Source organism: Equus caballus, chromosome 3 (assembly GCF_041296265.1).
Source record: "Equus caballus isolate H_3958 breed thoroughbred chromosome 3, TB-T2T, whole genome shotgun sequence".
Lineage (NCBI taxonomy): Eukaryota > Metazoa > Chordata > Mammalia > Perissodactyla > Equidae > Equus > Equus caballus.
Window position 1 is genome coordinate 35,985,949 of NC_091686.1, and position 25,761 is coordinate 36,011,709.

At 51.1% G+C, this 25,761-nt stretch overlaps 1 protein-coding gene across 5 annotated transcripts in view; it reads left to right on the plus strand.

The window, feature by feature from the left end:
- SPG7 (SPG7 matrix AAA peptidase subunit, paraplegin) overlaps positions 1-25,761 on the plus strand; it is a 33,619-nt gene that overhangs the window by 5,782 nt on the left and 2,076 nt on the right. For 2 of the 5 annotated variants that reach the window (XM_023637526.2, XM_023637525.2), the window contains exons 4-16: positions 5,064-5,305; positions 8,076-8,215; positions 9,279-9,381; positions 10,855-10,980; positions 11,349-11,511; positions 11,907-12,080; positions 18,533-18,657; positions 19,591-19,693; positions 20,780-20,890; positions 21,309-21,424; positions 23,378-23,534; positions 24,436-24,602; positions 25,284-25,361. In XM_023637526.2, the coding sequence (XP_023493294.1) occupies positions 5,064-5,305; positions 8,076-8,215; positions 9,279-9,381; positions 10,855-10,980; positions 11,349-11,511; positions 11,907-12,080; positions 18,533-18,657; positions 19,591-19,693; positions 20,780-20,890; positions 21,309-21,424; positions 23,378-23,534; positions 24,436-24,602; positions 25,284-25,361 (1,805 nt within the window). Of the gene's footprint in view, positions 1-3,697; positions 5,306-8,075; positions 8,216-9,278; positions 9,382-10,854; positions 10,981-11,348; positions 11,512-11,906; positions 12,081-18,532; positions 18,658-19,590; positions 19,694-20,779; positions 20,891-21,308; positions 21,425-23,377; positions 23,535-24,435; positions 24,670-25,283; positions 25,362-25,761 lie in introns of all 5 variants that reach the window. The other 3 variants (XR_002806891.2, XM_070263191.1, XM_023637527.2) reach the window with 3 other exon arrangements.

Genomic DNA, 25,761 nt, shown 5'->3' on the forward strand with positions numbered 1-25,761 from the left:
TCCATGTGTTCTTAACCGTTTCACTGCATGGCCTTTGACTGTAGGTATTTTTCTTTATTTTGCCTACAATTTCAATGGTTTTGTCACTGGTTATAGGTCTCATACTTAATACATGTTTTCATGTAGATTTACTTTGCAAATTATACTTCCTCTGTTGTCTAGGGGGTGTAGGGTTGGCAATCCCCGTTTTCACGTAGGCTTCTAGGCCTTGTGCTGACTGGAAGGTGCCATAACCAGGTTCAGAGGAGGAGTTTTCGGTTGTTGAAGGAAAGCCCAGTTAAGGGTCCTCTGAGCTTGTTCTGGCTCACTTGTGTCTGCTCAGGTGTTAAAGTAAAACTCCAAACCCAGCATCTGACAAGCAGTGCTCTGCTGAATAATAGTAACTTGTAGCTTATGACTGTGATCTTAGTTTTCACTTAAAGCCGAGTTTTTGAACATTTATATCTTCATATTCTAAAATATGTGGTATGTTTTCAAGTGTGTCATTCATTTCAGAAATACTCTGAGTTGGGAGGTTTTTGGGGCTTAGAGGAATAGGATGAGTGCTTGATTCATTAGAAAATATTAGCAGAGGGGCTGGCCTGGTGGAGCAGTGGTTAAGCGTGCATGTTCCACTTCAGCAGCCTGGCGTTCGCCGGTTCGGATCCCAGGTGCGGACATGGCACTGCTTGGCAAGCCATGCTGTGGGAGGCGTCCCACAAATAAAGTAGAGGAAGATGGGCACGGATGTTAGCTCAGGGCCAGTCCTCCTCAGCAAGAAGAGGAGGATTGGCAGCAGATGTTAGCTCAGAGCTAATCTTCCTCAAAAAAAAAAAAGAATTAGGAGAAAACATAGGGGAATATTCCTTATTTTGAAATGGGAAAGGCCTTTCTGAATTAAAAAGAAGTGGAGGAGGAAGGGCTCCCTGTAAAGAGGTGGGTGGCCGAAGCTGTGTTGCCGTGTGCCTTGCGTATCAGGCTCCAATCACTCAGGCCTGCACTCGGTGATTTCTGGAAGGAACAGCCACTTCCTTCTTACAGCTCCTGGCGCACCGGAGCAATTGCTGGAGTTTCCAAACAGCCCTTTGTGTTCAGTGCCTCCTTTGTCCTTGAGAAGTGGGAATACTTTCTGAGAGGGAGTATCCTCATCTCCCTCTTCAGAGTTACTCTGCAGGCGATCAGGCTCAGGATCAGGCTCAGCTCCACAGGGATTGTTAGAAAGAACTGGATTACCACTGCATTTCTCATAAGTTCTTCTTCGCCGTGCTCACACTTGGAGTCAGTGGGGTTAATTTCTTCAAGAAGGATTTCTGGGAGTGAAAACCTGGGACAGCTCCCACAGCTGTTTCCTTGAGATTCATCAGCATCAGTAATTTATTTGTCTTTAGGTGGCTGATCAACTGCAGCAATTGACATCCCTCCCTCCCCCCAAAAAAGGGAATTTTGGCACCAAAATTCCCCAGTGGTCCTGCAGGCTGCTGTCCAGTGGGTGGACAGTCTGACAGCTTAGGAGGCAGCAGCATTTCCTGGCACCTCTGGGGACAGCATGGTGTTGGGGACTCGGGCAGTAGAAATTGTTTCTACCCTCAGCTCTCTCTGAGCTTGCAGTTCCTGTAGGGAGACTAAATAAGTGTCTGAGAAGTGTGCAGGAGGAAAAACACCTTGGTGTTGGATGGAGAAATGCAGGCGATCCAGCGGACAGAAGGCAGGCCGTTTCGGCAGCTCAGTAGCGCTGGTGTCCCCAAGGGATGCTCACGGGACTTCTGGGAAGGAAGAGGGTCTTCCAGGTAGAGGAGGCGTCTTTCCTACCCGGAGTGCTCAGTGCCATGTTCTGTTTAGAATCTCAGCGTCAGAGCTTGTTTCATCTCTTAGTCTCAGAAATGTTCCTTGTCTTAACCAATCCTGCAAGAGTGCATCCATATCTTCCCTCACTGTTATCTTTTTTGTTTTTTGGGCTGGGCTTATAATTTCGTGATCACTACTACAGATGTGTTTGTTTAGCTCTGGTTTTCATGGGTTAAAGTTTCGGAAGTAGAATTAGTGAGTTATGGAAACTAAATGTTTTCTTTGCTCTTGATACACCTGGCCAATTAGCTTTCAGAAAGGATTTCCAGTTTGTACCCCCTGAGAATGAGTGTGGGGCCAGCTCACTGTACCTCCCAGGCCTGGGTGTCTGGATTCTTCCACGCCTGGCCCTCATTTAACATTTGCACTTTGTCGTGTGTGTGCACTGTCGAAGCGCGTGTTTGCACACCTTTGTACCTGGGTGTCCATTGCGGGGACAGACTCCTCTTTCTGTGGCCCTGTCCTCAGGGGTGCTTTGTTGGTCTCCTTTGTGCCTGGGGAAGAGGACTCAGGGTGATTTTTGGCTGAGAAGCCAGAGGAGGATTTATTGAAAAACAGAAACTATTTTACCCTAAGACTCCAGTGAGCTCTCCCGGAGCTTCAGGGCAGTGACCACTCTAGGTGGAACTTGTTTCTCCTCAGCCTGCAGAGTCCAGTACAGAATGGGGTGTGTGGCCCCAGTGGGTGATGGGGGCGGCCTGTAAGGCGGCAGCTCTGTGTGTGTTAGAACGCCTGGCTGGTGTTTATTCGAAAAGAGATGGATTTTGTGAAGAGAGCAGAACAGGTGTTTATTGAAGCCCAAATCCAAGCTGTCATTTTATTGTTTTTAAAAATTTTTGTTATAAGCACAAAGCTGTCTTTTATTTAAAACCAAGCTGTATCTTTTAAAAATCATAGGCCTGCTTCTTGTTCTATGAACAGATGCTTGTGAGTCATAGAATTGTTTCAAAACCTTTTTTACGCCGGAGTATGATGGGCACATGGGCAGAGTGGTGAGGAAGGGCACAGCTGTCACATCGCCTGGGCGTGAATTTATAACTACTTCTCTTGAATTGTGGCCACCCAGCCAGGATCACAGGGACTCGCTCACATTCAGTGTCTGAACTGTATCCCTGCTTATGTTGAGAGTCAGGTATTGTGATCACTGAAAGCTCTGAAAGGAGATGTTCGTCTTGCTCACTGAGCCTCACTCTGGGCAGCGTGTTGTGGCTGTTGGAAGGTATGGTGACTGTCAACATTGTTAATTAGAAAGCAAGATTGGAAATTAAATATTTGGAACAGATGGTCTCTAAATTAGCTACTCACCTGCGACCATGTTTGCTTTCCAAAATAAGTGGTAGCCTTTATTGCCTTTTGTGAATATGAGTTTTAAATATTAGATATGTTATTATAATCTATTAAAAGATACGATGCTTTCTAAAATGTGCCTTCATGTTTTCAAAACGATTGCTGAGACAGCTTTCTCAGTAGGTTTCATTTTGAGATGTTTTTTAGTTCTTTATTTTTTTGTCTCATGTTTTCCTTTTTTTCCTTTCATTTTGTGTTTTTAAGCTGGTTTAAAATGCTTTTGAATTCTTCTAAAGTGATTGTTGGAGAGGAGGGTGGTGTGTTTGTGGGGACTATATCTCCAGGCCGTACAGAAAGGACAGTGAGGTCCAGCTGCACGCTTGTCCTTGGAGAAGCGACCACACGGGCAGCGTGGTGTGGACCTCCCACCCCAGGCTTTGGGCTGCCTCCACCTCGGTCCCGGGCCCTCTGTGCTCCTGTGAGTGGGTTTCGCCCTTCCCCCGAGCACACCACGAGTGTGTGCACGAAGGATCACACGATTGTGGGGAGGATGAGTAAATGGTTAAAGGTCTGGTTGCTCCGATAGGTCTGGGCCCATCCTGGGCAGAAAAGGTGAAGGACTGTGCGTGCTTTTCTCAAGAGGCGTCATTAACAACAGCTCTGGTAAAATCTAGATGGAGTGTTGGGAAGGACGGGCCCACACTGCACAGGCAAGCAACACATGTAGTTCCAGGGCCTCCTGGTGTGTAAATGGAGGCACCCAGGTGGGTGTAAGGGCTGGGGGGAGGTGGGCTGCTAGGGGAGGTGGGCTAGTGAGACCATGTAAAGTGCTGGGCCAAAAGCACCACGTAAATCAAATTCACCTGCCCTCCATCCCTAGTGGAGGAGGGGCTTATCTGATAGGTGGGTTTGGGAGGAAGACTGTGGCCTGACCTTGGTGGGTCCCTAAATCCCAGCGCAGCTTCAGGATGCTGTTTTCCATCTGTGCTGTGGGCGCACGTGCTCCTCGTCCCTTCCCTAAGCGCTTCTCCCTGACTTCCCTCCTTCCTGGAGTCTGCTTGTGGTGCCCACGCTGAGTGTTCTTCTTGGGATTCCTGCACATTCCTGCTGCACTAATCCCCTACTGCAGCCTCTGTCTACTGCCTGCTGAAGCCCACTTACCTCCCCCAGGGGCCGTGTCCTTCTGTCTCAAGATCAGGGGTTGAGTCTTGTGTCTTTTTTTCATCCCCTAAGAACTGAGCATGACGCTGTCTATATCCTAAGTAGGGTATTGATAACTGAGTAAGGTGGTTGAGGGGAATTTATCTGATGGTTCTGATAAAGAACTGATTCTGGGAACATTCTAGAATTAAGTGGTCCCCAGTATGTTTCTATAGACTAAACAATATCTTACGTCTTTTAAATGTACTATTTTCAAATGTTATTGTGATGAATGACATACAACTTATTTGAATGTTACTCATTCTGATGAATAACAAGTTCAGGATAGGTGGTTGTGGGTTGGGGGAGGGCAGGTGTTGGTGAAAGCTATTTCTTTGTTATTGATAACTTACACATGTGCCACAAATGCTCTGCTGCCGCCACGTGGTGTCTGGTCACACCTGGAGAGCCTGACTTCACACCAGCCTTGGGTCTGCTGTGCTTTCAGGGAAGGCTTGACTGTCGAACCGCATCGTGTGCTGGTCCTGGGGAGTTTTTGACTTTAAAAATGGTTTCATGTTATCTAAGCAGGTGGGACCTTAGTACTTGGTATCTTGCTGACCTCGATCAGCTGTGAATAGTATTTGTCTTGAACCACTTTGTTGAAAAATTGGCCCAAATGCAGGATCCTATAGGAGATGAGACGCCACTGTCTCAGTGCTGAGCTTTCCCGACGAAAGGAGGTATGGTGCAGAGGGCGGGCTCCGGCCTGCGGCCCATGTCTAACACTCCCTCTGCTTGCTGTCTCACAGAGGAGCGGAGGCGCAGGGAGAGGGAGGACCAGATGTACCGTGAGCGGCTGCGCACCTTGTTCGTCATCGCCGTTGTCATGAGCCTTCTGAATGCGCTCAGCACCAGCGGGGGCAACATTTCCTGGAACGACTTTGTGCACGAGATGCTGGCCAAGGGTGAGGTGCAGCGGGTCCAGGTGGTGCCCGAGAGCGAGGTGGTGGAGGTGTACCTGCACCCTGGAGCCGTGGTGTTCGGGCGGCCTGTGAGTGAGGGTGAGGGTGTGGGCTCTGTGGTGCAGCCACTCGGAGGGACCTGGGGGCTCGGGTGCACACCCCTTTCCAGGCAGCCCCTGCTCCCCCCATTTGTTTGACTGTCATCTTTTCGGTTTTCTTGAAACAAGATGTGAGTATCTCTATTCAAAGGAGGACTCATTGAAGGCCTTTGAATGGTGGCCTTCTAAGATGGAGGTTGAAACAGGGGAGGCAGGGTCGTCTCCAGACAGGAGCTGGGGTCTGCAGCTGCTGTGGATAGAGGAGGAGGTGGAAGTAGTGACAGAGTGGCCACAGTGGTGACCGCTGATACTAGGGATCAAGGAGGCGGGCCAGCTGTGGCCCTGAGGTTTCCCTCTGTCAGTCTGGGCATGTGGTGTGGTGCTGGCTGGAGCTCAGCAGACAGGGTAGCTTTGGCAGATGCAGGTGAGTTGAGGGCATGGGGGATTGGCCAAGTGGGAATCTCTCGGTCAGGGGCAGGAAACAGCGCTCTGAGAGGTGGCTGAGAGTTGGGAGTCAGGTGAGGGCTGGCCCTTGGAGAGCAGCAGGAAGAGAGGGACGGGAGGGACCCTGCTCATCTCCCACCTCAGGCACCCCCACCCCCAGGAGGGAAGCCCAGTGTGGACAAGACTGCAGAGTGTGCGGCAGTGAGAGGTGAGGTTGCAGGCATTGCAGAGGGGTTGGGAGGGTGGGACTCCATCACAGGTGGAGGGCTGGGCATCACAGAGGGGGAGAGACTTGCCCTAGTGACAGGGGCCGACTTGTCTGGCACTGCTGGAAAATGAGGGGGCTCATGGAGACTGGGCCCCAAAAGCTTGACCATGTGAAATGAACCACTCTCTCTAGTCTCCCCTCCTGTCCCTCTTACCCCTCCAGATCCCCTAGTAACCACGACACCATTGTTGGGCCCAGGAAAGGCCACTCTGACACAGTGTTTTCTAAAAACCCTGTCCCTGTTGACATCTCCCAGCTGCCTCTCCCTCAGCCTTAAGGGTCCAACCAAGGATCATGAATGATATTTAATTGTCGTGTCTCTTGAGTCTCCTTCCCACTTTTTGTTAGAAGTTTGGACACTGGGAAACTAGACTGGGTCACATCCTGTACCTTTCTCCACGCTGGGAGACACATCGGCGTTCTGGTTTTGACTCAGTCTGCTCACTGGGGACATGGCTTTACTCTTTTCGGTGAAGTATTCTCTCCCTTACAGCAGAATTCTGTGGCACCCCAGAGCATGCCCTGTGTGCACCGCAGCCTTTGCTCTGGTTCCTGGGTAGGGTGGAGTGGTCGGCAGAGTGTTGGTCCTGCTGGGCATGCTCGGCTGTGGGTGCACCACAGCTGCCAAGCTTCTCTTTCAGATACGATCTCGAGCATGGTGTTTGCAGCTGGGTGTCAGTTTGCAAGAGCTTGTAGTGTGGTTGGGTGATAGGATCAATACATACACTGTTAACCAGTCCAAGCTGAACTCCAGCACACTTCAGAAGTGAGGGGTGAGGCAGACGCTGCCTGGGCCTGAGTGCTGAGTGACCTTGGTGGCACTACGGGGCCTGGCCCAAGCAAGGGATGATTTGGGCCCGGGTGATGAGAGGAAGCTTTACAGAAGGAGTGCAAGATGAGTTGGCTTCTGGAATCATACATTTTGCTCTTGGATCTGGGCATAGAAAGAGAGTCATTTCTACATTTTCCCCTTCTGTGCAAATGGGTGACCCTGTTTACGTGGCCAGGCCAGATCTTTAAGTGATTGAGGCATTGATGAAGTCCAGGCCAAACATTTGGGGTCCATTAGGTTCACCCAGCAACTGAGGCCACCTCTGCATCTGGCCTTGTTACCCCATGAAGTAGAGCCTGGTTGGCCACTCTCGTAATGACAGTCATTCCACAAGAAATCTTCTGAGACTCCTAAGAGCCAGAGGGAAATCTGGCTGCTCAATCCAGATTCCAAGAGTTTGTTTGGAATCTGAGCTTGGAGCAGTTTTGCTCTGGAAAGCGTGGCCTCAGCTATCAGGAAACTGTTGCAGGAGTGGTGTGACATGGGCCATGATGGCAGAGACAGTCAGGCCTCCCCACCGAGGCCCCTGCCCTTCGTGGGCTGCTCAGACGTTTCTTCTGAGGGGGCTTCAGGTTACCCCGTGAGCAGGTCGGCTGGCTGAGAAGGGATTTCGGACCCCGTGTGGGCTCCTGGCCTGCTCTTGAGCCTCCTTGGTGAGGCCTACGTCCCGCAGGAGGCAGCACTTCCACTTCAGAAGACTCCACCTGCTCGCTGTTCCTCAGTCTCTTCTCACTTGGAAAGGTTTACTGAGGAAAAAAGAAACCCATGTAGCTGAGTTCAGATTCGGCCAGCGGTTAAACAGAAAACCTGTCTTTCTTGCCTTAGTATGCTGACCGCACGTCCCCAGTCCAGTACCACAGGCTCGTTGCTGTGTCTCTGTGAGCATGCAGGGCTGGGTGTGAGGCAGGGGCCCAGTTTAAAATGCAAATACCACCCTTCATTTTCTTAAAATGTGCCTATTGCTGAAAATAGAGACAGAGTATCTACTGAAATTTTGTTGTAATTGTGTTTGAGAAAACTGAAAGTTTTTAGACCTGGAAGCAGTTTCCGGGGCAGCAGGAAAGCATCACCTCTGTGACCCAGAGCATCAGGATGTGACCCAGTCTAGTTTCCCTGCTTTGTCGGCACAGGATGTTGAGGGACTGTCCTCTTGTAGGTGGGGTCGGCAGTCTGTCCTGTTCATCACTCTCACGGTGTGCTCTGCTTTCTGCCCCCAGCGGCTGGCCTTGATGTACCGAATGCAGGTGGCAAATATTGACAAATTTGAAGAGAAGCTTCGAGCTGCTGAAGATGAGCTGAATATTGAAGGCAAGGACAGGATCCCGGTTTCCTATAAGCGGACGGGATTCTTTGGAAAGTATGTTGGTCATTTTTGTTGGCTCTTGAACTAAACCAGGTTGGCTTTGTGATGTGAGAAACAAACCTCAAACATAGATCTCATACTGGCCTTGCCTGCTGTTGACTAGACCCCCCTTGTGGGAGGGGAAATAAACATGAGTGGATGACGCAGTGCTGGGAGATTTGGAAATCTGTGAGCCTGCTGGAGCTTCCTGTAGTCACTTTTTTTCATTGCCTGTGGCATCTCTTAGTTCCGTGCATTGTAGGGTTGCCATTTTCTACCAATAGGAAAATGGAAGAGGTGGGGAGAAGCAGGGACATCCGGTAGGAGCTCTTGGTTCCACGTCACAGAGAGAAAAAGAGATGGATGGGCCCTGCAGACTGCTTAAGGGATCAAGTTGATCAGCATGGTCACGGGGGTTGTTTCAGCCACACGCTGGAGCCAACAGTGGCTGAGACCTGTATGCGGAGGGGTTTACGTTGGTTCATGGGTGCGCACTGAAGTTCTGATGAGACACAGGGTGCCAGTGACTGGCAAGCGCTCCTCTGAAATGGTCTGTCTCTAAACTCTGCAGCCACTGGCCCCTGAGGCTCTGAGTCCCCTGAGGGTCTGGTTCATGGCAGGGGGGGTCCTCTCCCGCTGCGAGCCCACGCCCTAGGTTCACTCCTTGCTGCTGTGCTTACTTCCCTACTAACCAGAGCTGATGGACTACTTTTGAAAACGAAACACATTAAACATGAAAACCTGCTCTGGTCGGGCATTAATTGTCACAAGGCTCTAGATGGCGGGGTGTGTGAGTAGCGTCGGCCCTCCTGGCTTCATGCCAAGGTTAGGCTCTGTGTCCCCAGCATCTCCACGCTCCATCTGAGGGCTGGGAAAAATGTAAAAGAGGATGATTGGTGAGACGGATGAGGAAACCCACTTTCATGGTCGTTTGTTCTCCACGTTGGTTTTGGCGGGAGGGGTTGCTCTTCTTGTCTTTGAGACCTCCGTGACCTCCGTGGTCCGCTGAGTCTGTGAGGCGTGCCCTCAGCTACCGCTTCCCAGTGATAACTGCCTCCCTCTCCCTCTCTCTCGCTAGTGCCCTCTACGCCTTGGGGATGACAGCAGTGGGCCTGGCCATCCTGTGGTATGTTTTCCGTTTGGCTGGAATGACGGGAAGAGAAGGAGGATTCAGTGCTTTCGTAAGTTGTACAGATCGTATCTCCCTGTACTTGCTGTCTGAGGGTTTGTGTATGTGCTTGCCGAACACGTCCCCCACACTGCAGCACACACACATGAGGAAGAGGGACCTGTCGCACAGGCCGGCCTGGAGCCATCGGTGGGCTCCCCTTTCCTTCTGCTTGGCTGGCCGGAGGGTGTCCGGGAGCCAGCCTTACCTGAGGCCCCTCTCTCCCTGACATGGGGGCTGAGCCGGGGCATCTCTAGGACAGCTTGTTCTGCAGTTTTCAGTGTCAGCTGGGCATCGCTTCTTTTTGGTCTCCCCTGTTAGCTGACATGCTGAGAAATTTTAAAGATTGCCTTTAAAAGGACAACGTTGATACACTTTGAAAATCTTCTCTTGTTGTGGCATTCGTTATAATGTACACGTTCCTTCCCCATCAGGTTGTCTGTGGCCAATCAGCCATGTCAGCAGAGGGGCTGAGGAGGTAGGCCCGTGGCCCAGTCACCTCCTGGTCCCCTCCCGGTCCCCTCCCTGGGAACTGTCACAGGGCAGGGGCACAGAGTGTCGCCTGGTTGCCTCCACTTAGACTAGGAGCATCTTCCTGTGTCTAGCTAAAGGCTCACGCCTTACTTTAATGGCACCCTGGGTCTCATTGTGAGGCTGCATCATGTTTTACTCAATCACTTTGATAATTCTTGCATGTTTTGGGCTGTTTATTTTTATTGTTGTTGTATTTAAATAATATTACAGTGGATTCCGTGCACATGTCTTCTGAGTGCCTAATTACTTGCCTGGCGTGTCCCCCTAAAGTAGAGCCTAGCTGTAGCTCACACACCTCACAAAGAGCTGCATCTCTCTGGCCTGATTGCTCTCCAGAAATTTACCAACTAACATTTCTACCAAGACTCCTTAGAACTGAGTGTTATTATGTTACTTTCTTTCTCTCTTTTTTTTTTGCTGAGGAAGATCATCCCTGAGCTAACATCTATGCCAATCTTCCTCTATTTTGTATGTGGGATGCTGCCACAGCATGGCTTGATGAGCAGTGTGTAGATTCATGCCTGGGCCGCTGAAGTGGAGTGTGTGAACTTAACCACTATGCCACCGGGCCATTCTCTGTTATATTCTTTCATAATCAGAAGAACAAATTACACGATAGTGGGAAAAATCATATAGGAAAATAAGATTGTCTATGCAAAAAATATTAAATTACCTAGCTTGTAGGGGAGAGTTTTTTTTTTAAGGCAAATTGCTAGATGCTACACTGCTTTCTTACTGCTAATGATGTAAAATAAACATTTCTCCTTAAATGTCTGAAATGTTACCTTAATCTCCGTCTGTCTGAATGAGTGGCGAGGGTGTGGGCTGGCATTTCCGGGCAGAGGGAGGGCGAGGACACGGGGATGCACAGGCAGAGCCAGCACCAAGCTGCTCCACTTCCCTGCTCTTCTCGGGGTGCACAGTGCCCTGCCCTTATGTTCCTTCTGCCCAGAATCAGCTTAAAATGGCTCGTTTCACGATTGTGGACGGCAAGACGGGGAAGGGAGTCAGCTTTAAAGACGTCGCAGGGATGCACGAAGCCAAACTGGAAGTCAAGGAGTTTGTGGATTATCTGAAGGTGAGCACGTGCTGAGCAGGAGGTGGCCAGGACGCTCTCCTGAGGGAAGAGCCACACAGTCAGACGTTGTGTCCTGAGCAGGAGCTCCCCGAGTGCAGGTGGGGGGGCCAGGTGCATGCTGCACACGCTGGGGCCTGTTGAACAGCAAGCAGGTGAAATGCGTGGTTGTTAACCAGCGAAGGGCGGTAGTGCAAGAGAGGTCACACCTGAGCCAGCTGGTCGCTGCCAGAGCCCTCTGCGTCTCCCAGAACCGCCTGAACCGTAGCTGATTCATGACAATACATGAGCTGACCTTCACGTGAGGCCTTTCTTGAAAATTCTCTCGGAAACACCTGTGGTTAGTGTCGCATTATCTGCTGCTTTTCTAGAGCCCAGAGCGCTTCCTTCAGCTCGGTGCCAAAGTCCCAAAGGGTGCGCTGTTGCTCGGACCCCCTGGCTGTGGGAAGACACTGCTGGCCAAGGCGGTGGCCACAGAGGCCCAGGTGCCCTTCTTGGCGATGGCCGGCCCGGAGTTCGTGGAGGTCATTGGAGGTAGGTGTTGCCTGGGGGGCTGCAGACAGGCTCACCTGACCATTTGTCCAGAATGGCTCTCCTTTCACACGTCCTTCCTCAGGTTGCTGAACTGACGAGGAAGTGGGGGGAATAGAGAAGGAAGAATGAAACCTGTATTACAGGAAATGTCGTATTTATGTAGAGAATTGGGTGGTGATGTTCTTTGAAGCCACTTCCACTTATGGCCTGGGGACTCCGGGAGATTGAGCGTCCACCAGGGTGACCTCTTCTGGGATGGGGTGCCTGGCTTTGTTTGCACGAGAGGACACTTGCTGAGATTTTGTCACCTTTAGTGGGCAACTCTGGCCCCTGGCACAAACATAGGGTTCATCTCCCGTCACCTGTCTGCTTCCTGGCCCTCTGTGTCCCATCAGGCCTCGGCGCTGCCCGCGTGCGGAGCCTCTTCAAGGAAGCCCGCTCCCGGGCCCCCTGCATCGTGTATATTGATGAGATTGATGCCGTGGGCAAGAAGCGCTCCACCACCATGTCCGGCTTCTCCAACACGGAGGAGGAGCAGACGCTCAACCAGCTTCTGGTGGAAATGGATGGTGAGTGCCCACGTGCCCAGCCGCTCTTGTGCGGGAAGGTTTCCTCCCTCTTTCAGAACAGTCGTTTTCTAGGGTCACGCTGCTTATGTTTATTGTTCCAGAACCTTACACTAATGCTCATAGGCATTTTATTTTCCTCCAGTCACTGGTCTATATTGTTTCTCCACCACGCCACCTGCCAGAGGTGAGGGTGATGTCAGCACAGAGAGAGCTGTTCTGTAGCAGGTAAGAACCAGAAACAAGGCCAGTTTAAGGAGTAGTCAGCATCTTGCTGCTTTCAAGAAAGACAGCTTTTAATTTTAAAAAGTCAAGATGATAGTGAAAAAGAAAAAGGAAAAAAACTGGGAATATAGGTGGCAGGTCAGGTTGTGATGGCAAGTTCCAGCCTGGAGGAGCCAGCTGATTGTGCTGTTGTGCGTCTCTATGCCGCCTGGTTGGCTGAGGTTGGATGGAGCAGGACATCCGTGGAACGCAGCTGAGGCCTCTGGTGCCCTGAGGAGGTGCTGTGTTTGCTGCCCTTGAACATGACCTCAGGCTGGCTTGCTTTCTTTTTCTTTTTAATGGAGATGACCCAGTAAAGGTGACATGGAATTGTGTTTCTTCTGAGTTACCTTTGTAAGATCCTCTTTTTTTGGTGAGGAAGATTGTCCCTGAGCCAACGCCCCTGCCCATCCTCTTACACTTTACATGTGGGACGCCACCGCAGCCTGGTTCGATGAGCAGTGTGCAGGTCTGCACCCTGGATTTGAACCTGCGAACCCTCGGTTGCCAAAGCAGAGGGTGTGAACCTGACCACTATGCCATTGGGTTGGCTCCTTCTTTTTTTTTTGGTGTAGATATGTAATGTATGTTATTTATTTATTTATCTATTTATTTATTTAAAGATTGGCCCTGCGCTAGTGTCTGTGCCTATCTTTTTTGTTTTTTTCTTCTTCTCCCCAAAGCCCCCCAGTACATATTGTATATTATAGTTGTAGGTCCTTCTGGCTGTGCAGTATAGGATGCTGCCTCAGCATGGCTTGATGAGCCGTGCTAGGTCTGTGCCCAGGATCTGAACTGGCAAAACCTTGGGCCGCCGAAGTGGAGTGCGTGAACTTAACCACTTGGCCACAGGGCTGGCCCCTGTATGTTTGTTTGTTTATTTATTTTTTGAGGAAGATTAGCCCTGAGCTAACTACTGCCAATCCTCCTCTTTTTGCTGAGGAAGACTGGCCCTGAGCTAACATCCATGCCCATCTGCCTCTGTTTTATACGTGGGACGCCTACCACAGCATGGCTTTTGCCAAGCGGTGCCATGTCTGCACTGGGATCGGAACCGGTGAACCCCGGGCCGTCGAGAAGCAGAACGTGCCAACTTAACTACTGCACTACTGGGCCGGCCCCTGTATGTTTATTTTTATTGTGGTAAAATATACATAACATAAAATTTACCATTTTGACTATTTTTAAATATACAGTTCAGTGGCATTAAGTACATTCACATTGTTGTGCAACCATCACCACCATCCCTCTCCAGAACTTTGTCATCTTCCCAAACTGAAACTCTGTCCCCATTAAACACTGACTCCCCATCCCCTTCCACAGCCCCTGGTGCCCACCGTCCTACTTTCTGTCTCTGTGAATCTGACTCCTCTTGGTCTCTCATATAAGTGGAGTCATCCAGTGTTTGTCCTGCTGTATCTGTTTTATCTCACTCAGCATAATGTCCTCAGTGTTCATCCATGTTGTAGCATGGGTCGGAACTTCCTTCCTTTTGAAGGCTGAATAATGTTCCATTGTGTGGATGGACCACATGTTGTTTATCCATTCATCGGTTGATGGACACTTTTGGCTACTGTGAATAAGGCTGCTGAGAACATGGGCATACAAATGTCTCTTCGAGACCCTGCTGTGTAAGATCTGTTTTTAACTTTTCTTTAAGCAGAATTCTACTTCTATATTAGATATTGTAGTTGATGGAGACACTTTTTTCTCAAAGTATTTTTGGTTCTAAGAGAGCTTTTATTTGTGTATTTATTATCCTTTTTAAAGTGTTTGTACTGTTTGGCCAGCATATGGATAGTAGAGTTTGACTGTGAGTGAGACTAAAGGCAAAACTTTCTTTTAACCTCTCGTTTTAAAATAATTTCAGACTTACGAAAATGTTGCAAAAGCAGTCAGCGCATTCCTTTATATCTTCCTCCAAGCTTCCCAGAGGCCCACATGGACATGACCAGGATGCGAGCGTCCACGTGGGTGGCCTCTCATCCCACAGACGTGCCTTTTTTAGTCCAGGATGCAGTCCAGCCTCACACATTGCGTTTAGTTATCCTGTCTCCTTGGTGTCCTCCAGCTGGCACTGTTCCTGCGTCTTTGTCTTTCTGATACTTCTGTGAAGGGATGTCCCTACATGAGGCTGTGCTGTTCCTCAGAGTCAGGTAGAGCTGTGCGTTTTTGGCAGGAAGATCCCAGCAGTCTCGCTGCCCCTCACCACACACAGCGTTGACGCACCTTGTCCCTGTGTGGGACATGGACTGAGCTGCAGGCGCGTGGCGAGGCCTCTCTTCACGCGCTCTCACGCAGGTCAGGTGGGCTGCTGCACTGGAGGCTTCTGTAGGCTCGGAAAGTTCGCGTTTTAAAATCGGAGCATCATTCCTCAGAGCTGAGGGAAGGGCTGACTTGCATCATGAGAAGAGTGGTTACATCTGGAGCTGCCCCTGCAGATCCTGCGTCCCGTCTCTCCCTCGTCCAGGCAGCCGTCAACATTTGCTCAGGGACTACTTATGGCAGCAACAGTCAGGGTCTGAAGGGCCACCTTCCACATGAAGAGCAAACTTTCTTGGCAAGGACGTTTCTGAAGAACTCAGTGCCTTTGGACACATGAATGGAGTGGGGCTCAGATTCTGACATGTAGCTGTCAAGAGACACCCTCAGAGGTGGGGACTCTCCAAGTGCACTCTCTAGGCCAGGTCCCAGGGACCCACTGGGATTCTATACCCCTCCTCTGGGGGCGTGTGTGCTCCCTCCACCGAGTGCTCTGGCTGTGATGAGCTGGATCTGCTTTTCAAGCTGTGTACTATTTTATAGTTGAAAAAGCTATCCTCTGAAGTCTCCAACTTCTAAGAAACCACATCGCATTGCTTCTCTTTTGAATGGCTTTACATGATCTCTTAGTGGCGTGTTGCCTTCACTGTGGCTTTGGTGATTGCTTCCAGAGGTCGTTTTGGAGTCTCAAAGAAATCTGGAACTCCCCTTGGGTTCTGGCCGCAGGGTCTCGTGACCAGTGAGGGTTGGGTAGGTGGACGGCCATGATGGGCCGGCTGCGTTCTGTCCGGCAGCTGTGACCCTGCGCCATGCATTTGAGGAGTCTCTGCTCAGAAGTGCCAGATTGTGATGATAGCTTCTGGTCATCTCTTTAAAAGAGAGAATAACCTTTGTGATGTTGAGAGTACAAAGGGAGAACATCTTTTGAAAGTCATCAGATGACTAGTTGGCTGTCCAGACTAGATGCCTCCTCAAGTTCAACCGCTCTGGCAGGTATGGCGATGTTTACATTTGTCCTTTGGCTCCTGCAGATGCCCGTCCATGTGCTGGGCCTCAGGCATGCTCATGGACTTGTGGAAGGACCCTGTGGAGTTCACGCTGGTCCTTCTTTTCTGAGCTGGGTTTTCTGATGTGTAAAATGAGGTTAAAGTGCATGACCTCATCTGTGATTCTGTGACCTATTTGTGAGGGGACTCAACGGGGAGGCTCCCACATAGCTCTCTCAACTGAGCACTCGAGGCCCTGAGAAGTAGCACATCTCTTTCTGCTTATCTTGCCTTCTGCACTTGAAGACAGAGACCACCTTTTTGGGCAGACTTGAGCCCACCAGGAAGCATTTACCAAATGGCATCTTCCTCTGAGCTGGTCCTCTCTACGCTGCCGTGAAAGGAGCTGCTTCCGCCCCAGGATTTGCTCTCGCCCAAGAATCCCTGACTGAAGCCCTCTTGTTGGGCTGGGCCAGCAGCTAACAAGTCCCTCTGTGCGCAGACACAGCCGAGCATTCTCAGCCCTCCAGATTTATCTGAGGAGTCTTTGTCACTCGTTGGGGAAGAGCAGTGTCTATTCATTGAAGTACAGAGCATGGAGCAGATGCTGTGCCCGTCGTGGGAAAAGCTTACCGAGGAAGAGAAATCCCCGGCTCATAGGCCAGGCAGGGGCGGCCCTGCAGGACCGTCAGACCACATGGGAGGGCACCTGCCTCGGAGAGCTCTGGGTTCGGCCTAGCCGAGTTGCCTGTTGACAGTCACCTTTTTACAGTTTGATCGGCAGAAAGGGCTTTGCACTTCAACGTCTCCGTCAGAGCTATTGTGTTAGAAAGAATATCGGAGACATGAGCTCTCATTCCACAGGGAGCCATTAGAAACCCCAGCTACGGTTCATGTGGCTGCTTCTGTTTTAAATCTGCGACCCATTTTTAGTTGGTTTTTGTGTAGGTGTGAGGTTTAGGTTGTCCTTCACCTTCTTGCCTGTGGATGTCCAACTGCTCCAGCAGCGTGTCTTGGAAACACTGTGCTTCCTTTGGATGGCTCATGCTCCTTTGTCAGAGCTTAGCTGGGCATATTTGGCAGAATCCGTTTCTGGGCTCTTTGATTCCTCCCGCTTTGTCCTTCCTGACCAGCAATGTTATAGCTCCTTCCTTTGCCTTTTCATATAATTTTGAGAATAGGCTTGTCCACATCCACCAAAAAGTCTTGCTGAGGTTTTGATTGGAACACACACCTACTAGGATAGCTAGAATAACAAACAGTGGCCACACCAAGTGCTGGGGAGGACCCCAGTCTGTGGGTGGATCTGGACTGGGCCCTCACTGGAATAAAGCAACTGCAGAAATACATCCATGAAGCTGTCGGGGAGATGTGGACCTGACACGTTGCAGTGGGGATGTGAAATGGTGTGACCTTTCTGGGAAACAGTTTGTCAGTTTCTGAAAAAACTAAATGTACACTTACCACATGACCCAGTATTCACATTCCTGGGCGCTTATCCCAAAGAAGTGTTCACACAGAACACCTGTGTGGGAATGCTCATGTATTTGTAATAGCTGAAAATGGGAAACGGCCAGATGTCCTTGAGCAAGTGTGTGAACTGCGGTGTGCGCTCACCTTGGTGGCCCGTGCAGCACTGTAAGGAAGCGAACTGTTCTCACACGCGGCTGCTTGGGTGGCTCTCAAGGAATTATGCTCAGTGAAGAAAGCTGACCTCAAAAGTCTACATAATTGTATGATTCGATTTGTATGAGCTTGTTGAAATGACCAAATTCTAGAGATGGAGAACACATGCCTGTTACCAGGGTTAGAAAGGCAGAGGGGAAGGGCTGTGACTGTAGAGGAGGTCTCGTGGTGGTGGAATCGGTCTCGATTGAGGTGGAGGCTCCGTGAGTCTGCATGTGATCAGATTGCAGAGGACTCAGCACAGAGGAGGGCGTGCCCGTAGGACGGGGGGGCTCCCACTAAGGCCTGTGGGCTGCGTAGCATGTTCTCCTGGTTTGACACTGCACCCTTGCTACTTAACATGCAACTGTGGGAAACTGGGTTGAGGGGACTCTCTCTGCTGTTTTTGCAACTTGCTGTGTATCTATGTCAAAATCCACAGTTTGAAAAACAAAACAAGGGCCCAGCCCCAGGAGGTCTGCACCCTGTGGTCCGTCTGAGCAGCCCCTGGCCTGAGAGGGAGGGAGCCGCTGTCATGGGATTGTGCAGTGCAGTTACGAACAGCCTGCTGTGAGGCCACAGTGGCTGACACACTCCAAGAGCTTAATTGTGTAATATTTCTTCTAAATGTCACTTTCGTTAAAAGACTTGATGGAGATTTAAAATTTGTCAATGTCAGTTTATTAGGAATTTTTAAGTTAGCGAAGGGTAGATCATGGATCTTTATTTTATGGAACTTTTTAAACATCCACAAAAGCTGAGAGGTGTGTGGTGAGCCCTGTGTCCCAGGCCAGCCTCAGTGCCTGTCAGGAGCTGGCCTGTCCTGGTCCACTACCCTCCCTCTCCGGCCCTCCTGCCCAGTGAGTTATTGTAAAGTAGAGGAAGTGCGGTGACGGAGCGTGAGGAGAGGGCCCCTGCTCCCCAGGTCCCCCGTTAGCATTGGTGAGAAGCAGGTTCCCTCCGGGGATGCTGTGTGGATGTAGAGGATGGCCTAGACAGAGCCCAGGTGTGGTCTGCGGTTCTGCCTCTGGGCTGGTGGGCTGGGGGAAATAAAACAGGCGAATTCTGCCTCTTATGGTGATTTTGGTGAAAGGTTCTCAGGGAAGCATCAATCCTGGGTCAGTTCATGGCTTCTAGTTCAGAATGACGATGTGTGTGTTCCTTTCCCCAGGACCCCAGTGGGAGATCTCTCCCGTCCTGTGTCCTGGAAGAGGACCCTGTGGGGAATGCTATTGTGTTGGGGACCCCTACTTTAACAGCCACGGTCTGTCCCCCCAGGAATGGGCACGACTGACCATGTCATCGTCCTGGCGTCCACCAACCGAGCTGACATTTTGGATAATGCTCTGCTGAGGCCAGGCCGGCTGGACAGACACGTCTTCATTGACCTTCCCACGCTGCAGGTCAGTGTGGCCTGGGGCTGCTGTCCTCGGCCCAGTCGCCTACTGCTGTGCCTTTGGTCTGTCCAGACGTGGGCTCACTGCTCTCCTCTTGGTTTTGCAGCTTGTTTCTGTCACTCATGTTTTTCTCCTCATCCTCGAACGTCTGGGTTGAATGGACTGGTCTGGGTTGAGTTCTGTGGCGCGTTCTTTGGAGAGCCTCAGAGCTCCATCCTGAGCAGTCAAGTACTCAGGTGCTCCCTGGTTTTGGAGCATGAGCTGTGCAGCTTCCCTGAGCTGGTGGAAGCAGGTGGAAGCCCTGGCAACCTCTCAGCCCGCCAGCCTCCCTGTCTCAGGCCTCTGGGGGTTTGGGGCTTCGTGGTGACGCCTGAGGGAGCAGGGACCCAGCGTGCTGTGAGGAGGATCACGTGTGTGGGAGGGACCCAGCATGAGTTGGAAAGGATTTGGAGGGTCGCCCTGGCAATTAGCTAGTTGGTTAATGTCCCGTGGAGTCCCGAGGGGGGAGCAGGGCTGTGGCCCATGGCACACCCCAGTGATCGTTCTGGGGTGATTCTCGACTGCTCCTCCCTAAGAAGCAGAGGAAGGCACTCCCCTGACACCACTCTCGAGGAGGGCTTCCCGTCTTTCCAATACAGATAACATGGATAGCGGGGTCCAGAGCACATGGGATGTACATGAATCATAAGTTCTACAAGAGAGGCCCTTGCTGTGTGTGATGCACCTTGTCCATTCTGTTTCCCTTTCTTCCTTTTCACTCTTGGAGTGCTGTGTGCAGCTCTAAATTGGTTTCACAAACCATGGGTTGTGACTGACGATGAAGCAACTGATCTAAAAGCCAGTGGCTCCTGAGCAGCTCTTGTCTGCGGGGCAGGCGTGTTGGGGGCCTGGAATGTCAGTCAACATGAGCCCCCCCCCCATGTCCTTTCTTCCTGGCAGGAAAGGCGGGAGATTTTCGAGCAGCACCTGAAGAGCCTGAAGCTGACCCAGGCCAGCAGCTTTTACTCACAGCGCCTGGCAGAGCTGACGCCGGGGTTCAGTGGTACGGGAGCTGGTTCTTGTTGGTCCTGAGGGTCGGCTGGCCTTGCCTGCACACTTGGGCACAGGCCTCCCCACGTTCCCTCTGTCCCCCCTGCTCAGGGCCCCGCGGTCAACACAGCCTGGGTTGGAGTGCTGTTGTGCACACAGAGTGAGCGGCAGATAGAGCTGCACAGTACTTTGCTTTTCCTCCCTGAGGGTGGAGAACCCACAGTGCTGTGTCCCCACACTGGTAGTTCGGCCTTCAGGGCTCCGAATACTGCTGCTTCAGATCCTGTCCAGCACAGACCCTGTGTTCCTGCTCTTCCCCACCAGGTGCTGCCATGCCAGGCCTTGTCACCCCTGGGGCACCACTGCCCTCCCTCATGGTCTCAGGTTTAATTCAGTAGAGACAGACATCACAAATCAGGATTTGGGGCCAGCCCTGATGGCCTGGCAGTTAAGGTTCTGCACACTCTGTTTCAGTGGCCTGGGTTCAGTTCCTGGGCTTGGAACCACACCACTCGTCTCTCAGTAGCCATGCTGTGGTGGCGGCTCACATAGAACTGGAAGGACTTACAGCTAAGATATACAACTATGTACTGGGGCTTTGGGGAGAAAAAAAAGGAAGATTGACAACAGATGTTAGCTCAGAGTGAATCTTTCCCAGCACACACAAAAAAAGAAATCAGGATTTTTTTCCTGTATGGCTCTCATTTTAAAGGGCAATGTAAATAATTCCTTTTATTATGATATAATTTCTTCCCTTTTGATTTTTTTTTAACATCTTTAACTAGACTCTTTTGGATACTAGAGAGCCTTTAATTTCTTCTCCATCAATGCGTGCATGAAGTATTAGGTGGAATAAAACCCAGGGTGATGTGGTCACACTCAAGTGGTGAGGTGTCTGGAGAGGCAGATGCACGGAAGGAGGTGGGAGTGGCTGTGAGCAGGTGGTTCAGGTCTGTTGTGTGAAATGGCACTTGGCCTCCTGCTCTCGGCCCTCTCCACCTGCACCCCTGCCCTCAAGTCCCCTCATCTGCTTGAACGCGTGCCCCCCCTCCTCCCAAGCCCTGAGGGAGCAGAGCCAACGCCCCCGGTGTGCTGACAGGTGCTGACATCGCCAACATCTGTAACGAGGCCGCACTGCACGCTGCACGGGAAGGGCACACGGCCGTCCACACCTTCAACTTCGAGTACGCTGTGGAGCGCGTCATCGCTGGTATGAGGACCTGGTTCTCCACAGGGCTCGTTCCCTACATGCTGAGAGGAAGGGGGATGGAGGGAGCCGGGTCAGGCTTAGACGTCGTGTGATGGAAGTGATTAGCAAAGGATTATTGGACAAAATACATAAAGTGTTTCTGTTTTTGAGTCAGGTCTTTACAATGGACTTATTTTTCCTTCATTTAAATACTGCATGTTTGCCTAAGAGCAGACACACTCTTCAAATAGAATATAGAAGGATCTGGCAAACTCACATGTGAGTGGCGCTCACCTGGGGACAGGGACCCAGGTGGTAGACGTCTGGTGATGACCCTGCTCTAATGATGGGGTGGAAATTGCGCGTGGCCAAGGAGACAGCCTGGCATTCTTAGCCTGGGTGATCTGCAGCCCAGCTCATTTTCTTGACCTTCTTTCAGGGACTGCCAAAAAAAGCAAGATCCTCTCAAAGGAGGAACAGAAGGTGGTTGCATTTCATGAGTCAGGCCATGCTCTGGTGGGCTGGCTGTTGGAGCACACCGAGGCTGTGATGAAGGTAAGGTCCTGTGGGCCGACCTGACAGGCCCGTGAGCAGAGCTGACCTTGGAAGCACTGCATGTCTGTGCTGGGGCGCAGACAAGGTGGGCCTGGGCCAGGGTGGGAGGCGACTGCAGGCTCCGTCATCCTGGGAGGCATAGGGTTGGGGAGGTCTTTCATCTGAACCAGGGGCTCCAGTCATGGGCATGACAGTTTGAGGCCACACTCCCCTGTCTACACAGTCAGTCTTGTCAGCTCTGAAGTGTTTTGATGTAATGACTCCTAGGCTTAAAGAGAAGTGAGTTTAGTCTACATTTTTAAAAACACTACTCTTGTAGACAATTGTGAGCTTGATGAAAGTTTATTTGTATCAAATGGTAATATCATAAACACCTCCTCAAAATGTGTAGCTTCATGACCAGGAGATCCTGAGTGACCGCTGAGGACAATGTAAGTATTTGGGATGCGGGTGCCCAGTCTTTAAAGCTGAGGGTGTGGGTTGTGACCTGCTGGAGCCCGGAGCAGAGCACATGGGGGCCTGTGCATCCAGTTTGGTTCCACCAAGCTGTGAGGGACCTGCACTGCACTTCCTGAGCTTCCAAAAATGGGACCATGTAGCAGTTGCCGGCCTGCTGTGTTGCTGTTTAAATGTCTGTTAATTTTCTTTTCAGAGGTGTTAGTTGTAGCAAAGTAGATTGTTAGTCTGGTGGTGTTTGATGATGTCCTACCGATCAGGCTGGTTCCTTTTATGTGCTCATCTGAGGGCTGGAAGTCTAGTGTCTTGTGACAAAGATGATCATATGCAGCAGTCACTGAGGTGACCAGGGCTGGGCCCAGAGTGAGGCAGGCGGGACAGCTACCAAGGGTGTGACATTTATGGGACACTCAAAAATTCAGTAATGAAGGTAAATATTTTAAAGATTTTATTTTTCCTTTTTCTCCTCAAAGTTCTCTGGTACATAGTTGTATATGTTTAGTTGTGGGTCCTTTTAGCTGTGGCGTGTGGGACGCCGCCTCAGCATGGCCTGACGAACTGTGCCATGTCCATGCCCAGGATCTGAACCAGCGAAACCCTGGGCCACTGAAGTGGGGTGCATGAACTTAACCACTTGGCCACGGGGCCAGCCCCTAAGATAAATATTTTAATATGCAGTATCTCAAAAAAAATTAATGCAGAAAAATCCACAATTAAGTAAATATCATAATTAACAATTTCCCATTCTCAGAATTTTCACTTCATTTGATGGCTAAAAGTCAGATAAACTAGTTGTAATGAGAAACCCCTCCAAGGCTCAGTACTCTGCTGGGGACAGATTGTGAAGTTCCTGTCACTGATCTGGTCCTTATTTATAGCCTTTTCAATTGTAATTGACTTTAGTGCTAGTTTTAGGTTGTCTGCCCTTCAGATTCTGCGGTGCTGTAACCCTCAGAAACAGTGCCTGCTGCAGCACAGCTCCTGCTGCCCCGAGGCCCCCTCCCTGTCGCTCCTGCAGCAGGTCTCATCCCGCTGGAGTGGTGGCCCCGTGGTTACACCTGGTGTTGGGCTGGGGGCAAAGGCAAGGAGAGTCCCCACTCCCCTTTTGTATCCTCAAGCCAGCGTGTCTGTGGTTTGGCGCAGGGCGCTCATGCAGGTCGGTGGCCTGCAGTGGAGGCGGTGATGGAGGAGCAGTGCAGACAGCCCAGGGTGGGGGGTAAGGGGAGGAGTTTGTCCCTGACCTCTTGGTTGGCCTCACCTAAGTGGCCCTGTCTCCGCTGTTCTTTACTTCATATATATGTAGTAATGTGTGAGGAAGACACCGCACAGTGTGTGAGCCTCCTTCAGTGATAGGATCATGCTTTCCTGTGAAAACGGGGACAGTACAGAATTGCTTCACTGCTTTGAAGCCCTCCAGTTAGAGATCTTACGTTGCCCCACCTTTGTCTTTGATGCCTGCATCCTGCCTGCTAACTCGGGCCGCCTGACATCCTGCAGGTGTCCATTGCGCCGCGGACAAATGCTGCACTGGGCTTTGCTCAGATGCTCCCAAGAGACCAGCACCTGTTCACCAAGGAGCAGCTGTTTGAACGGATGTGCATGGCCCTGGGCGGCCGCGCGTCAGAGAACATCTCCTTCAACAAGGTCACTTCTGGTGAGGAGCCGGCCGGGTGGGACTGAGGGTTTCAGAGTGCCTTCACACCCGTTATCATGTGGGGTGAATGCTGGGGCGTCTGAACAGGGGGATGCACGTGTGCTTGTGAGTTTTATTAAGTGTCTTTAAAAGACGAGCTATATGAGGCCAGCCCGGTGGCACAGTGGTTAAGTTTGCATGTTCCACTTCGGTGGCCCAGGGTCGCCAGTTCAGATCCGGGTTCGGACATGGGACTGCTTGGCAAGCCATCCTGTGGTAGGCGTCCCACATATAAAGTAGAGGAAGATGGGCATGGATGTCAGCTCAGGGCCAGTCTTCCTCAGCAAAAAGAGGAGGATTGGCAGCAGATGTTAGCTCAGGTTTAATCTTCCTCAAAAAGGAAAAAAAAAAAAGATGAGCTATGGAAAGGAGATTTGGAACTAAGCAAGGCTTTTTAAATAATTTGATACAAAAACACATACATGTGCAAAAAACACATACATGTGCAGACTGTAAATGCGTTTAATTGGTTAATTGTTGGCAATGGCTACATAAAACTGTATAAAATCCAAGCAGCTTCCCTGTTCTGAAGCTGTTGCCTCAGTCGACTGTGCAGAGAGGAGGCGGAGGACACTCCTGGCTTGTCCCAGTGACTCTGGGGCTCTGTGCTGGCGCGCGCCCTGTGCAGACCTGGGTTTGTGTCGGAGAACTGCTGGGAAGTGAATCTGAGCACGCATCCTGAGGAGCTGCTGCTTAAACAAAAGAGCATTTTTAAAAGTTTCTTTTAAGGAACAGTAAAAGAGTTTGTTGTCCCCTGGGTGCTCTGCTTGCTGTCAGGCCCAGACGTGTGCCAGTGGGGCACCAGGGTGCCCTGGCCTGGCACTACTGGAAAGAAACGTTTTTTCTTGAACCCACGTTCCAGGGGCGCAGGACGACCTGAGGAAGGTCACCCGCATCGCCTACTCCATGGTGAGGCAGTTTGGGATGGCACCGAGCATCGGGCCCGTCTCCTTCCCCGAGGCACAGGAGGGCCTCACGGGCATCGGACGGCGCCCCTTCAGCCAGGGCCTCCAGCAGATGATGGACCACGTGAGTCTGCATGGCCCTCGCTGCTGTACCTCTGCCCAGCGTCGGCCGCGTCCTGCGCTGCAGTGAGGTTAGGAGACAGGTCTTGTGCTGGTGCCCTCTGCCACGTGAGGCCCCCACTGCGCTGAGCTGAGAGCTGTCATGTGGCCCCCACATCGTGGGTGTTCTTCCTGGCCTCTGTTGCAGCTCTGACCTGCCAAGTTTTTGTTCTTGGATGAGGACCCGTGTGGCTCCTGATGAAACTGTAGGTTATGTGGAACTGGGACAAATATCAAATAAATGCACTGAATGATAGAGCCAGTGTCCCGTGGTCCCTGTAGGGATGCACTGCATTGCCCACGTGAGACTGGACCAGGGCAGGGGTCCCCATCCTGGGGCAGCTCCACTCGGCCTGGTGCACAAGCAGCTCTGGGCATAGAGGACAGAAGCGGGCTCCCTGGCCTCCAGGAGCTGGCAGGGTGTCTGTGGGTGTGAATGGGTGGCAGGCAGGCATTCCCAGGGGAGAGGCTAGGGGCAGGAAACTATTGGCAGCTGGGCTCTCCTGTTCATCCTAAGAGACGAGAGGCTGTGTTCTGAACCTGCATTTCTTCCACGTACTTTGGTGCAGAGCCAGGCCATAGATGACACTGGGAACATTGGTCAGCTGTCCTTGCTCCTTACAGATCTGTTCTCTTTGATTGGCAGGAAGCAAAACTGCTGGTGGCTAAGGCCTACAGGCACACCGAGAAGGTGCTGCAGGACAACCTGGACAAGCTGCAGGCGGTGAGACCTCTGAGCCCCCGCCTGTCCCCCAGAAGTTGGGGAGGGCCCTGACTGTCACTGCACTGTGCCGGCACAGCTGGCTGCCTGCCCTCTCGTGGACTGTTGTCCACAGACCTGGAGCAAGCAGGATAACCGATGTGTGTTCCATTCAGTTCAGCTGAAATGAACATTTTCCATACCTTTTAGTTTTTTATTACAAACGTGTCCAGTCACTTCCTCCCGAGGAGACAGAAGAACATAACAACCCATGTGCCCCTTGCGCAGCATCAGCAGTAATTAGCGTTTGGTCACTTCCCTTTAATCTTTTCCCAACTCTTAAACTCTTATCAATTTTTTTTTTTTTGAGGAAGATTAGCACAGCATGGTTTGTCCTGCAGTGCCATGTCCGCACCCGGGATCC